General features: G+C 41.7%; 3 protein-coding genes across 6 annotated transcripts; all 3 read left to right on the top strand.

Moving 5' to 3' along the window:
• The first annotated feature begins 215 nt into the window (after positions 1-215).
• On the top strand, positions 216-2,271 carry LOC124188303 (ras-related protein Rab-26-like). The gene is made up of 3 exons (XM_046580843.1): positions 216-1,135; positions 1,231-1,341; positions 1,403-2,271. The coding sequence occupies exons 1-3, from the start codon at positions 842-844 to the stop codon at positions 1,430-1,432; spliced, it is 435 nt and encodes a 144-aa protein (XP_046436799.1). The 5' UTR covers positions 216-841; the 3' UTR covers positions 1,433-2,271.
• LOC124188302 (ras-related protein Rab-37-like) lies at positions 2,134-4,607 on the top strand. 2 transcript variants are annotated; one of them, XM_046580841.1, is made up of 8 exons: positions 2,134-2,271; positions 2,348-2,615; positions 2,748-2,858; positions 3,195-3,257; positions 3,356-3,401; positions 3,579-3,689; positions 3,833-3,971; positions 4,075-4,607. In XM_046580841.1, exons 2-8 carry the CDS (start codon positions 2,373-2,375, stop codon positions 4,181-4,183), a joined length of 822 nt encoding a protein of 273 aa, XP_046436797.1. In that variant the 5' UTR covers positions 2,134-2,271; positions 2,348-2,372; the 3' UTR covers positions 4,184-4,607. The 2 variants fall into 2 exon arrangements, with proteins under 2 accessions (XP_046436797.1, XP_046436798.1); XM_046580842.1 differs by lacking the exon at positions 2,748-2,858 and having other exon boundaries at positions 2,178-2,615.
• Positions 4,608-5,429: 822 nt separating this feature from the next.
• Positions 5,430-9,280, top strand: LOC124188299 (eukaryotic elongation factor 2 kinase-like). 3 transcript variants are annotated; one of them, XM_046580835.1, is made up of 10 exons: positions 5,430-5,577; positions 5,979-6,547; positions 6,609-7,011; positions 7,082-7,295; positions 7,358-7,582; positions 7,654-7,752; positions 7,822-8,203; positions 8,267-8,336; positions 8,423-8,611; positions 8,699-9,280. In XM_046580835.1, exons 2-10 carry the CDS (start codon positions 6,086-6,088, stop codon positions 8,815-8,817), a joined length of 2,163 nt encoding a protein of 720 aa, XP_046436791.1. In that variant the 5' UTR covers positions 5,430-5,577; positions 5,979-6,085; the 3' UTR covers positions 8,818-9,280. The 3 variants fall into 3 exon arrangements, with proteins under 3 accessions (XP_046436791.1, XP_046436789.1, XP_046436790.1); XM_046580833.1 differs by having other exon boundaries at positions 7,651-7,752; XM_046580834.1 differs by having other exon boundaries at positions 5,453-5,575; positions 5,974-6,547; positions 7,651-7,752.
• The last annotated feature ends 3,286 nt before the right edge of the window (positions 9,281-12,566 follow it).

Below are 12,566 nucleotides of genomic sequence, written 5' to 3'. Positions count from 1 at the left end.
AAGACGATCGATGCTCAGCTGGGAGTAGCCAATGATTCGTCCGCCCGGCTCAGTAAGTCAAACCTAACTTTGTGCGGCGCGACAACACAGGGCTCTATACACTTTGCTCATCTGGCTGCTAGTGGAGACTCGCTTCCATTCTGGCCCGGTGCATCGACCCAGTTGTGTGTACGAGTCTCCTCCTACTCCCGCCGGGCCTTATAGCGTACGTTCTATACCGTGTGTAGTACAGCCTCATCTTGGCGAGCGAGCAAAGTATAATACTCTCTCCGCATTACTCCTGCGCGCCACACGATTCTCTGACTCACCACTATTCACTTGTTTTAGTATCGAATTGACCGAACTTCCGTCAAGTTTCGCCAACCGCAATCCTCTTCTTGCGCTCGTTCGCGTCTTCGATCCGAAAATCTCGGCCCGGGGGTCCTTGAAGGTGTGCCAAATCAATTTCGCTGTATTTTTTAACTCTTTGCGTATTCAATTTTGAAACGGTTTGTTGTTGTTTGATTTCGCCTTTTACTTTTCAAACCGACCGGCCGCCGAAAATCCGCTGGATTACTGCAGAGTGCTGCAGAGAAGCGTATTAACGAGATCCGCTTTTCCGATTGTTTTATCGACTGAATTGAGTTGAGCGCGTTCCGCTGTTAGGCCAATGGATAAATATTGATCGAGTATACGTTGGGTCTACTTGTCTGAATCCCTTCGCATTGATGAAAGCACTTAAAACTAAGGCATCCGACGGTCCAAACTGTTTCCAAAGTCCTCGTCTATTTGCATTTGAAAAAGGGGCAATTTTGCGCGCATAAAACCGAACACGGAATTATTGGTAAAAAACTTTGGCGATATGGACAGACCCATTATTCTAGAGGGCGACGAAACGCCGTCGGATGGTATGCCAGAGGCTCACAAAAGTTTTGCCTGCATGGGATTGGACGAACCCGATGACGAGGTCTTTGAAGAAGACGACTTTGATCCGTCAAAATCGTTTCACTCTCGCTACGATCACCGCCAACTTCATCCGATCGAACTGAAAGTGCGGAAGGAGGTGAACGACACCGGCTACCGGGGATACACCGTCCCGACACCTCAGCCCGTTCCGTTGTCATCTGATTTCCCTTCCGAGGAAATTCTTCACAAGGTAAGTAATCCGGCTTATAGTACACGGACTTGTGCAATCCAGCACGCCGGACAGCCAGCATCTTTTGATGATATTTATCTTGTGGACGCGCGTAGACGATTCTGGTGGGCGACAGCGGCGTGGGCAAGACGTCGCTGCTCGTTCAATTCGACACAGGGACTTTCCATCCATCTTCATTCGCTGCTACTGTCGGCATCGGTTTCACAGTAAGCTCTAGTCGTTCCGCAATTTACATATTACATGTGCCCTTCTATTTGATATTCATAGGTTACGATGTATCCGCCCACAACCACTTGAAACTTTATTTTTTTTATCAATTGATTAGCCCTTAACGTAATAAAATAGAAAGCAAATACAGCACAAATCAAATTAAAAACTTCTTGATTTAAAAGAAATAGATACTAAAAAGGGAAATGTATACATGTTTAAGAGAGATTTTTTAAAAGAAAACGAAAAATGTTACTGTACCATTCGATCGATACTGGTGTAGCAGCAGCAGTAACCTGAGGCAAACAGTTCTAGAAAACGGCTCAAAGTCGTGATGACGTCACTTACACAAGCACTCTGATCTATAGAATTCAGGACTGAAGAAGTTTACCTGAATTGTATAGTGAATCACAGCCGAAAGCTACTCAAATATTGTGTTTCTTTTTTTTTCTTGTCTTCCCCCGTTCGTCATTGTTTTGAGAAAATCGTTAGGTATTACAAGTTTTCAAATCGATCGAAGGGAGATATTTGGTTGGTAACCGCGCGTGTTTCCTTCAGTCACACAGATGTTCCGCGTCGTCTCTCTCGTCCGCATTCACGTTCGACCAACTGCAGCCGTGACTCGCTCAGAGTGCTGCAGGGAGGAGCGTATATGTACGCAATTGAGGTTACTAGGTGGGGATGAAGTGAAAAACAGCCTGGCTGCTGGGTGTGACACACAAGTGTTTTCCCTTGCCTCGCACCCTCTCTCCGGGGCGACCTAATCAGGCCGAGTCGTCGAGACATAGACACTTCCTTTCGCCGGTTGTCGAGCGTCAGTTGTCGTCCAAGAGTCAGACACTTCAAAACACTTTCACGCAACGCGGTTATATTGCTGTATACATATCATACCAGCTCCGATCGATTTAATTCATTCCATTCTATTTCGGGTCTGTTGGGGCCATTCAATTCTGGGATTCAATCATTGTTTAATTTTTTATTTAAGTTGAATTAATTAAACCAAAGATAAGACCCGACGCAAGCGAATAAAATGCTGACCCTGACTCAGTTCGGTAGCGACTTGAAATCACAGGCAGTGCCAAATCGTTCGATCATCAAAGAGCCGCCGTCCGATCGATCTACCTACCGATTTATTCAAATTAGGGGCGGTTCGTTTCGTTCCAAATTCAAGGAGTCTCCCCCAGGGCAGCTCAATGTCATCAATAACGTGAATTACAATTTCCGAAAACCCTCGGCCGTCAGCGAAGATGAGCAAACGAGCGCCCAGTTTAAGGTAGAGCCTATTATAGCTTGGTCCAGTATTTCCGGCAGACGACCGCCTTCTGTTTTGAATCCAGTCCTAATACTTGAGCTAGGCTTTATCATCCGCTCTTCGTGATCGTATCTCTGACGTCTTTATGTCCAGGTGATGCTGCTGGGAGATTCGGGGGTGGGTAAAACTTGCCTCTTGATTCGCTTCAAAGACAAAGCCTTCATGTCTGGCTCTTACATCGCTACGATCGGTATCGATTACAGGGTAAATTGCATTGTTTGCAAACTGGGCTTCTATGATTATTTTTCTTTTCTTTTTTACTACCTACCGTCTGCTCCTCTTTCATTATAAGTTGCCTCTATATATGTACTAATAACCAGCAGTTGGACGTCGAAAGAGTGTCTCTTTGCTTAAGTGCTGTCGTGGAATTTGATTTTGGCCGGGCCTTTATTGCCATTGTGATCATGGCACAAAGTTATTCGGTCCTCTGGACTTCTCTTCAAACGTTGGATTTATCTATAGCTTGAGTCTCTCGCATTCGCTCTCACTAATTCAATTTCAGTAATCGTTTTTCGTCTATTTATGTACTTTCTGTTTTAGAATAAAGTACTCGTCGTGGACGGGGCCAAAGTTAAGTTACAGATCTGGGACACCGCCGGCCAAGTAAGTCGACATCTTTCGCCATCGCTTTTACTTCAAAATAATTAAAAAACTTATTCAAATCAAGGAAAATCTAATTCTATTTTCTTTTTTTGGTACAGGAAAGGTTTAGGAGCGTAACCCATGCCTACTATCGCGACGCCCACGGTACGAATCTTTTTTCAAAAAACAATAAAAATGTCGACAAAATTGCAAAATAATGAGCTTATCTCTAACCACCGGAAGCCTGTTGAGTTGTTATCGTTGAAAGTCATTTGTTCTCGTTTCCTTTGACTTTGCATTATAAAACGGTAAAACGGGATCTATACTCCACCACATTTCAAGCTCTCTTCCTCCTCTACGACGTGACGAATCGAAAAAGTTTCGATAACACTCGCGCGTGGCTGGCGGAGATCAACGAATACGCACACCGTGACGTCATCATCATGCTATTGGGTACTTGCGATAGTTTTTTTTTCCCAAAGTTTGTTGAAACAGTGTTGTTGAAAAGGCTACTACTACACATTAGCATAATGAATTAATCGCATCTGCAAGTAGAAATCCCTTTCTAAGCCAAAAACTTAAACTTTTCCGCGCAGGGAATAAGTGTGACAGCGAGGATCGAATTGTAGACCGGGAGGATGGCGAAAGACTCGCTCGGGAGTACAAAGTCAACTTTATGGAAACGTCAGCTAAAACTGGTCTCAACGTCGAACTTGCCTTTATTGAAGTGGCCAGGTATGTATATTTAGTCTATAGATTTGGGTTGAATTGCGCAACCAGCGCGCGGCGGAAGTTTTGGTAACGCAAACTGGTAATGCTCTCTGTTTGGAATTTGCAGAGCGTTAAGGGATAAACGGACCACGGTCAGCGCTTCGTACGGAGTCCAGGAATACGTAGAGCCCAGTCAGTGGTCACAAAACGTTTGCTCTGCATGCGGCACGTCTTGAACGATTATCATTTAGTATTCTGGCGGTCACTTCTTTCATTGGAAAATCTCTCACATTTCAAGCCCATCATGCGACATACACCCACATAACCAAATAAAAACCGTCAAAAGCCCCCCAAAAGAAAACATAAATATGTATACGCTGAGTGGTGTTCGTCTGCATCTCCAACCGACACTTATTGGTCTAAACGTTTAATTCTAAATTATTCGTGTATAAAGTTAATACGGTACATTATTATCATGATAAAAGGATTCAGGTGCCATTGATGTATAATGCATGGGAGTAATAGGATCAGTGTACAAAACTTGTTTACTATTGCAAAATTTTTAATAAGTGTTGCCATTTTCTCACACATGGCCCGTCACGGGTGGCTTCGATAGCTTTAGACACAAAATACACGCTATCCCTTTTGTCCGACTAAAAACTCTTGCTTGACGCTCTGATCTGACATTTGGTTATGCCACGTTTGAAAAAATTTTCACATTAGCAGGTTGATTCGCAAGATTCACGTAGTTGGTTATACTCATCTCTAATAGTATATTTCTCAAATAAGAACATTGAGTAAAAGCAAAAGTTAATTAAGCAAAAGGAAAGGTTGTTTGTGGAGTGGTGCCTGGGTACAAGCTCGTATAGGCCTACTTCATTGTCTTGCACACTGGCTACTAGGTCTTAATTGGGCCTTCTTGCGTTACCGAGTGAAGGGTAACTGTTGGTGATCCGTTATCCGCAGGGGATAATCATAGGAACTACCGAAACAGTGTCGGAGCGTAAGCCCAATTAGCTGAGATACTCGGGTTTTATGGGTTACGATCTTTATAACAGACGTCCTTTATTATAGCAATAAGCCAATAAGACGCCCAAGAGATCGGGAGGTCAGTTTAGAATTTTATTGAGCTTTTCAGGTTCATGATGTAATGTTAGTTAGACTGCCATTGATAATGATAAATGCGCAGACATACAAGACATACAGGCACAGTGGGGATATTACACAATAAGACATTTGTTAACCTGAAATGATGCCACGTTCAGAAAAAAATTTCCAAGTTAAGAGTAAAATGAAAACAGATTTGAAAAATTCACAGCAGGTTAATTCAAGAAGAAATATCGCAAGCGCACTGCGCAGCAAGAGATCAGATTGAGCGTGAGTAATGAACACGCACTGACATACTGTTTCTTGAAAAGGAGTTTGAAATCGTTGGCCTAGATGTCGCTAATCATTCCTTGTAAGAGATGCTACAATTTGTCAGCAGATGTCTAAAGGTGTGTTATGATCGCCACGCTGCGATTGTCCTTGAAGTCTTGAACAACTGAACTGAAATGTCGTAGAAACTTGCTTCATTTGTGTTAGTTATTCATATCCTTCACATTTTACTTACAACTGGAAGCGATCAAAGGTAAATTTTGAATTAACTATTGCATGTGTTTTTGGTGGTAGTGTATCTAATATCAAATGTGTATGTGTATACTGTGATGAAAATTACTGGGTCACACAAGGACTCTGTATATTATTAGATTAATATATGCGGGTATCTGTTATGTCACGTACACCGTTTGTTTGCTTATCATTGCCGTGTACGCGAGCTATTTTTGTAACGTTAGTTAAAATTTCTCTCAAGTTGGACTACATTTCACAATTTGTATGGAAAATGCCAGTAGAAATACTTGAAAATATGTGCCAAAATTGTTTTTTAAACTATATTTAAATTATCATGTTCTTTTTTTTGTTCTATTCATAATTCAGAGGAACATGTTTTATGATATCTGTATTAATTACATTTATTTTTATTTTTTAAAGGTGATGTCTTTGTCTTTCCAGCAAACCCAATACATCAACAACTGCCAAAAGCTGCCTACTGTGATCACTGCCTAATCACAATACTGTTAAGATAACAATCAATAATCATGGCTACTGCTGAGATTTCTCATCATGAGGACTTAATCTTGGAACCAATTTCATTCACTGATATTAAATGGAATATTTCTAATGGAGATCAAACTCATACCCTTCCTGAGGTTCATCTAGATGGACATCAAGTGAAATATTTTTCTGCTGCCATGGGTATGAGTTCCAAACGCAAAAGGGAACCATCAATTTCTTCTTCACAACTACAAAACCATAAACAAACAGTGCAAAATAATTGGCGTCATGCATTAATGAAAGCGCGATGTCATACTGATCCCTGGGAGAAATTCCATTTAGAAGATTGCCCAATTGAAAATGCTAATCGCCATCGGTACAATGCGTTGAAAAAAGAATGGGTGATCGATCAAGTTATTGTAAAAATGCAGGCTGAATCATTTGCCCATGGCGCAATGAGAGAATGTTTTCGGATAAAAAAACTGAGCAACTTTAGTCACAACCAGGTATGATGGTTTTGTAATTTTCTCATCTTCCTAATAGCTTGACTTATTTCAATTCATACAGGATTGGCGTCGCGATTCAAATAACGCAATCGTTAAACGCTTTATTCAGCCTGCTCCTCGTGAAGTGTATTTTGATGAAGTTAAACTACAAATGGATACCAAGTTGTGGGGCGAGGAATTCAACAGACACCACCCTCCTAAGCAAATCGATTTTTTTCAGATGGCCGTCCTAGAGTTTGTTGATCGTCCAGATAAACCCCTTTACCATATCGAAAATTTCATCGAAGGAAACTATGTCAAGTACAATTCAAACTCTGGCTTCGTGCTCGGCGACGATGCTCAGCGCCATACGCCGCAGGCATTCAGTCACTTTACGTTTGAACGTTCCGGTCACGAACTGATGGTCGTGGACGTTCAAGGAGTTGGAGATTTATACACAGATCCGCAAATTCACACAGTCTCGGGTACCATACTTATAATCTTTATCGTTTTTATCGTTAGTTTACGTAACTCTGCTTCACTTCGCATTTTTAGGTATTGAATACGGCGATGGAAATCTTGGAACCAAAGGAATGGCCTTGTTCTTCCATTCACATGTATGCAACTCAATTTGTGCGAGCTTAGGATTGACACCATTTGATTTGGCACCCTCTGAGCTCGCTGTCTTAACGGCACTCCCTAGTACTCCTAATCAGGAAGTCGGAACCGTTTCACGCGGTACCGAAGATTTAGTCGTCCTACCTTCTCAGTGAGTAACATTTTTTCTTGCAAACCATGTGTCCATAACATTCAAATGTGAATCTTTCTAAGGTATCAACGAGCCCACCTTCACGAATTTCTCCGAATGAGGTCTTCGTCGAGCATCGGTTCATGCGCATCACTAACAGAAAGCATAGGCGAATGGACATCGAATGACATTGTAGAAGATGACGGCAATGATTCTGATTGTGGAGGGATTCAGCTTCGCACGCGTCTCCCATCAGTGGGGAAAAATAGTATTTCTCCGACTCACTGGGAAGCATTGAATCACAACGAGTCAGTTTAAACTTAAATACGAGCCTTACATTTAATTAAACATGAATTTAATTTTTTTCTTCTCATAGAAGTAGTTCGGACAGTGTTCCTCGCCGGCGTCCTCGATTGTTCTCGGAAGCGAGTTCTGGGTCTGTTTCAAAGTCTGAAGAAGCAGATCGAGTCGCTTTCAGGTAACATGGAATTTTTACAAAGAAAATTACATTTCTTTGATGTTAACATACAATGTTAACACTTAACAGAATATCAATAGATAAGAAAACACGCTCGTCGTGCGTTATGGCTGAAGTGGAAGCTAGGAAAAAATTGTGGGAAGCCGAGGAAGAAGAAGGCGACGATACTGACGAAAGGCGCAAACAAAAGACGGGTGGTTCGGTCTTGGGTCAGATTCACTTGGATCTGGCAAAGTACCATGAAATGCAACGTTTTACTGAACCCGATTCGACGGGATACGACCGTGAAGCTGCCTTGTATCATCTGCGTCACGCTGCTGATTGCGGTAATCTCGAAGCAATTATAACCATGGCAAGAGTTGCTTTGAATCTTCCACACGACGTTTTACCGGATCTCGTTTTGGAAGAAACCGATCACAACTTTGACATGGGTGTCGATTACATGCGAATGGTAAGTTTTGTTTTGATTCATTACCCGGTTATTAAGGTAATTTTAAAATTGTTTGGTTTGTAGGCAGCAGCCGCTGGTGATCGTGCTGCAATAGTGTATTTGGCCAAAGCGTACGATACTGGCACAGGCTTAGGTACCCGTTTCAAAATTCAAAAAAAATCGTTCTGTTTTTTTATAAAGATTTATTATTAAAAAATTATTTAAAAAAATTTCAAACAGGTACCCGTTCCGTTTCCTGGTCCGAATCGGTTTACTGGTACATCGAGGCGGTGGAGGCCGTAAAAACAAGCGACGAGGAGGGAAACTATGATGGGACTATGGACGATCCGACCTATCAACTACTTGGCCGATTGGGGGAAATGTACCGCGATGGAGGACACGGACTAGACAAAAATCCATCGAAAGCCGGTACTATATTTTCTTCTTTTTTTTCTCCTCTTCTTTTTTTGGTGATATTAGAATCTGATTGAAAATGTTGTGATATCGTTTTGCCAGCTGATTACTTCAGTAACGCAGCCGATTCAGCCATGGCCGCCATGAAAGGAAGATTGGCCAATAAATATTACGCTTTGGCAGAAGAGATGAGCGCATTGGTCGAGGAAGATGAACAATGAATGTTGGTTGTGGCTAGTCGAGGTTACTCTCTATTTTCTTTAAAGAGGATGTATCCTTATGAAAGTTTTTTTTTTGTCTTTTTAAGATTGTCCCAAAGGGAATTGTTATGGGAATGTTTGTTTAATTGTTTCTTTTCTTTTCAAAAGAACTACTAATAAAAATTTCCCTGTGGTAACCGGTTGGGCGTGAATTTTTACAAGCTGCGTGATCCGTGGTTACGTGGGGGGTACTTGCTTTGCGTGCATCTATTTTTACGCCTTGTTAATCTAGACCGTCAAGGGGTTCAAGGGCAAATTTGACGGACTTTTTTCTTACCTTGGAAGTATTTAAACTTTATTAACTTCATCATCTAGTGAATTGTGTCATAATCCCCTGAAGTAGGTAATGTTTTTTACTTGGTGGTGTTCCTGGTGTTGTGTTGCTTATTGTTGAATTTTTGACAATATATTATTCACATAAAAAGTTTACATTTGAATGCTTGGAAGAAAAAGTGGTGATTCAAATTACAAACCTCGTGAAATGTCATTGGTAATCGAAACCAACAAGCGCTATGCGGCCTCATTTAAGGTCTGATGAGCCTGTGAAATTCTTTCATGCAACATTCTTCTCTTATTTCCTGTCCCAAATTAACAATTTCATTGCCTCCTCATTCGGCAGCGTCAACAAGGTAAAATGTGTCAGCCCCGAGATCATCCTTTTATTCACCAAAACTTGGTTGTTAACTTTCATCCCACATCGTTTTACGCATTATTAACAGGGCCGAGCTTACGTTCGTTTCCCTCCCCCCTCGTCTCTAGGACTTTGCGTAAATTGATGACGACTTGTGTTGCAACGGGAATTGAACTCGTCGTTCTGACGCATGCAGTTCGGGGTCAAAGAAACGGATGGGAATCTGCGAGTGAATGCGTGCGACCGCTTCTAGACATTGAGAGAATACCATGTTAGGAGAAAATGGAAAAAGACCGGTACTTCTTCCGCTTCACTCGTTCTCAAATCCGGCGTCTTCCGTTCGACCTGCCTGCCACTATTCCAGACGACACAGTAGACTCGGCTATTGAGCGTCACTCAGTTTTTCTACCCTACAAACATGAGAGTATAGCTGGTAATTTCGGTCACTACTACGATATAAATTATTATAATGCGTGTTTGGTATTAGTCCGTCTGGTTGGTATTAGCCAAACACATGTTGCTTCCTCGTTAAAAGTTATTACTACAACTTTTAGCGTCATGAAATTTTTCCGTGCGCACTACTTTTGTTTTCAGCATATTTTCTATTTTTCCTAGTATCGAGAACTAGGTCACAATTACATTTCCGTTTTTCGACTTGGGTAGATTGCGGAAAGACATCTGAGGCGGATTTCTAACGAGGTCAAGAGAAAGCAACTTGAGATGGCAAAGGAAGATTCTCTTTCACCGCTCAAGCATTTGGAATATCCGAATACGTGGGCAGCTGTCGAAGGGAATGGGCGAGTGAAATGAGGGATAAGAAGGATGTTTAAAAAGATAACCGTCGTCCCTCCCAACTTTCTTTAAATTGTAAGTATGAGACCCCCCCCAACCACCACCGTGGAATTTCTTGGACATCTTCCGCCTGCCCCCTCTTATTTCGCCACAACTTTAAATGCTTTAACCTACATTCTGTTTGTTAAGCTGGTGAAAAAAAGATTTGAAAACAAGGGTTGCAATCTTTTGCGATATTTCTCTCTCTTTCCCCCTCTGTTTGTTTAACTACTTCGCTAGTTCAAGGTTGACTGCCAAGCCCGTGAAAAATAATCTTTGAACTTGAACTTGAGCTGGATCCTGAGAATAGATCATGGATTAGACCGACAATTCTTAACTCACACGATGTAATTTATCTCCTTTCTCATTGTTAAGATTGCGTCTTTTATGTGGAAAATAATCTTCTTTGCATGCTCCGTGCACATTTAGAAATTGCAAAAGCCTTTTGAGAATTTGAGATTGCGCGTTCGGTTGCTTTTACTTCGTGCGTAAAAAGCACGTAAACTACATGTGCACACTAATTTTGAGCATTTTTTTCTACTGAAAATCGGAACCAACTTTTGTGGTCGTTTAAGAAGACCAAAAAAATTTAAGCAAATGAATCCTATACAGTAAATTATAGCTGAAAATGTTGTCGGAAACTGTTATCCTAAATTTAAGATTCACACTGAATCGGTTCCTGCCTTTTCAATGCGATGAATCGGTTGACTTCGATCCCATGAATTATTGAGGCTACACTACGTGCACAGATTTTTGGTTTGTTATTGGCACGACATGTTCCCATGTTTGATAATCACAACAAAAGTAATAATCGATGGCATTCGACCATTTCCTCTTGGTATTCCATTATAGGGAAAGAACTCGTTCCCAAAGGCAATAAGTCCTTTTCAAGTATTTTGAGTCGGCATTATTCTGATAGGAAACTTGCGACCGAATTTGAATTGCTAAAAGGAGTCCCTGTCACTTACGTGTATTGTGATATTTATGACATAGTCGAACTGGCCGAGTCGTAACAAATGTTGACCCACTCTCTTGTTATGGGCCAAGCGACAACATTGGGTTGTCTCCCGTGTCTAGAGAATGCGGCATCGCATTTTTCTCCCATGTTACATACAAAAGACAAATTCGGCGGAAGGCATCCAGTATATGGGATAACCAGAATTCGTAACGAATTGTAATAACCGTATTATCGGTAGACTTCCGCTTCTGTGTTACGTATTGCCTTTCGATATATCCAAGTTGGTATAGAGTGATTTATCTATAATTGCCAATTTGTTTTGTGGATGGATGCCAACACGAAGAGAATAAGGAAGCAAATACTGAGAGTGCGGTTGGCCTCGTATGTGTATATTATCATCTTCGGGTTGAATACACCTGTACCGGCATGGCCGTTTGAAAATACTGATGTGTGTGCTGGCCTTTTAAAGGAAATGTAATTTTGCCTATTCTTCCTCATTACGTGCCTTTTTGTGTTTAAGGTGCCGTTTTCGTTTTTCAGCTTCTAGGCTCTTTGACACCTCTTTCGCTGGTTGGCTTCACCTCGTTCAAAACGTTAGGACGCTCACCGTGACCCATGGGGTCCCCCGTGTACACACAGGTGGTTACGCAGAGTTGAGAAATCTACGAGTTCACAATAAGAATCCCGTAAGACCATCCGACACTCTTCATATTGAGTAAAGTTCCAGGCACCGCCTGTTGGAAAGTAATAGTCCCGAAATAACGTTCACTACCTCTATTTGCTGGCTGCCTTTTTTTTTTGTTTGCTGAGGAAGAACTAACGGTGAACTTCGCTCCGACCTCTGAACCCCCTCCCTGCGATCACCGTTCGACGGGTGCGGTTTTTCGTTGCTCGTCTTCCCTTTTTTCTTTCTCTTTCTGTCGCCACACGTATTATATGATAGTAGTTTGAAAATACCGAAAGTCGATTCGTTTTTTTCATTTACTTTTTACGGTTGTGTTTGATATTCCCACATCTATATAGGTGGGAAATAATATCTTACTGTAAATACACATCCGAGGACTGAATCGCTGCTCATCGTCCTTTGCGCATCCCATATTGTTTTGAGCCAAGAATTGCAATTTTATTTCCAGCCGAGGTCTCCGGATATCGTTGGAAAAAATTCCGTCCAATGCTCTTCGTTTGTAGCCTATAATCGCCACCCTTGTAGCAAGGAAACCGAAATTTGATTGCGTCATTCAAGTGCACAGAAAAACAACACATCTGCGTAAATTGGTAGGTGGAAAACAC

This window comes from Daphnia pulex, chromosome 2 (assembly GCF_021134715.1).
Source record: "Daphnia pulex isolate KAP4 chromosome 2, ASM2113471v1".
Classification (NCBI taxonomy): Eukaryota; Metazoa; Arthropoda; class Branchiopoda; order Diplostraca; family Daphniidae; genus Daphnia; species Daphnia pulex.
Note: the sequence above shows the minus strand (reverse complement) of the source record. Positions and strands in the feature narration are given on the sequence as shown.

Excerpts from the sequence above, each read along its gene's own strand:
- LOC124188299 (XM_046580833.1), top strand. The coding sequence starts at position 6,086 with ATGGCTACTGCTGAGATTTCTCATCATGAGGACTTAATCTTGGAACCA. Across the intron at positions 7,012-7,081 it reads GCAAATTCACACAGTCTCGG|GTATTGAATACGGCGATGGA; the intron begins GTACCATACTTA and ends TCGCATTTTTAG. Across the intron at positions 7,753-7,821 it reads GCAGATCGAGTCGCTTTCAG|AATATCAATAGATAAGAAAA; the intron begins GTAACATGGAAT and ends AACACTTAACAG.
- LOC124188303 (XM_046580843.1), top strand. The coding sequence starts at position 842 with ATGGACAGACCCATTATTCTAGAGGGCGACGAAACGCCGTCGGATGGT. Across the intron at positions 1,136-1,230 it reads CCGAGGAAATTCTTCACAAG|ACGATTCTGGTGGGCGACAG; the intron begins GTAAGTAATCCG and ends GGACGCGCGTAG. Across the intron at positions 1,342-1,402 it reads CTGTCGGCATCGGTTTCACA|GTTACGATGTATCCGCCCAC; the intron begins GTAAGCTCTAGT and ends TGATATTCATAG.
- LOC124188302 (XM_046580841.1), top strand. The coding sequence starts at position 2,373 with ATGCTGACCCTGACTCAGTTCGGTAGCGACTTGAAATCACAGGCAGTG. Across the intron at positions 2,616-2,747 it reads AAACGAGCGCCCAGTTTAAG|GTGATGCTGCTGGGAGATTC; the intron begins GTAGAGCCTATT and ends CTTTATGTCCAG. Across the intron at positions 3,402-3,578 it reads CTACTATCGCGACGCCCACG|CTCTCTTCCTCCTCTACGAC; the intron begins GTACGAATCTTT and ends CCACATTTCAAG.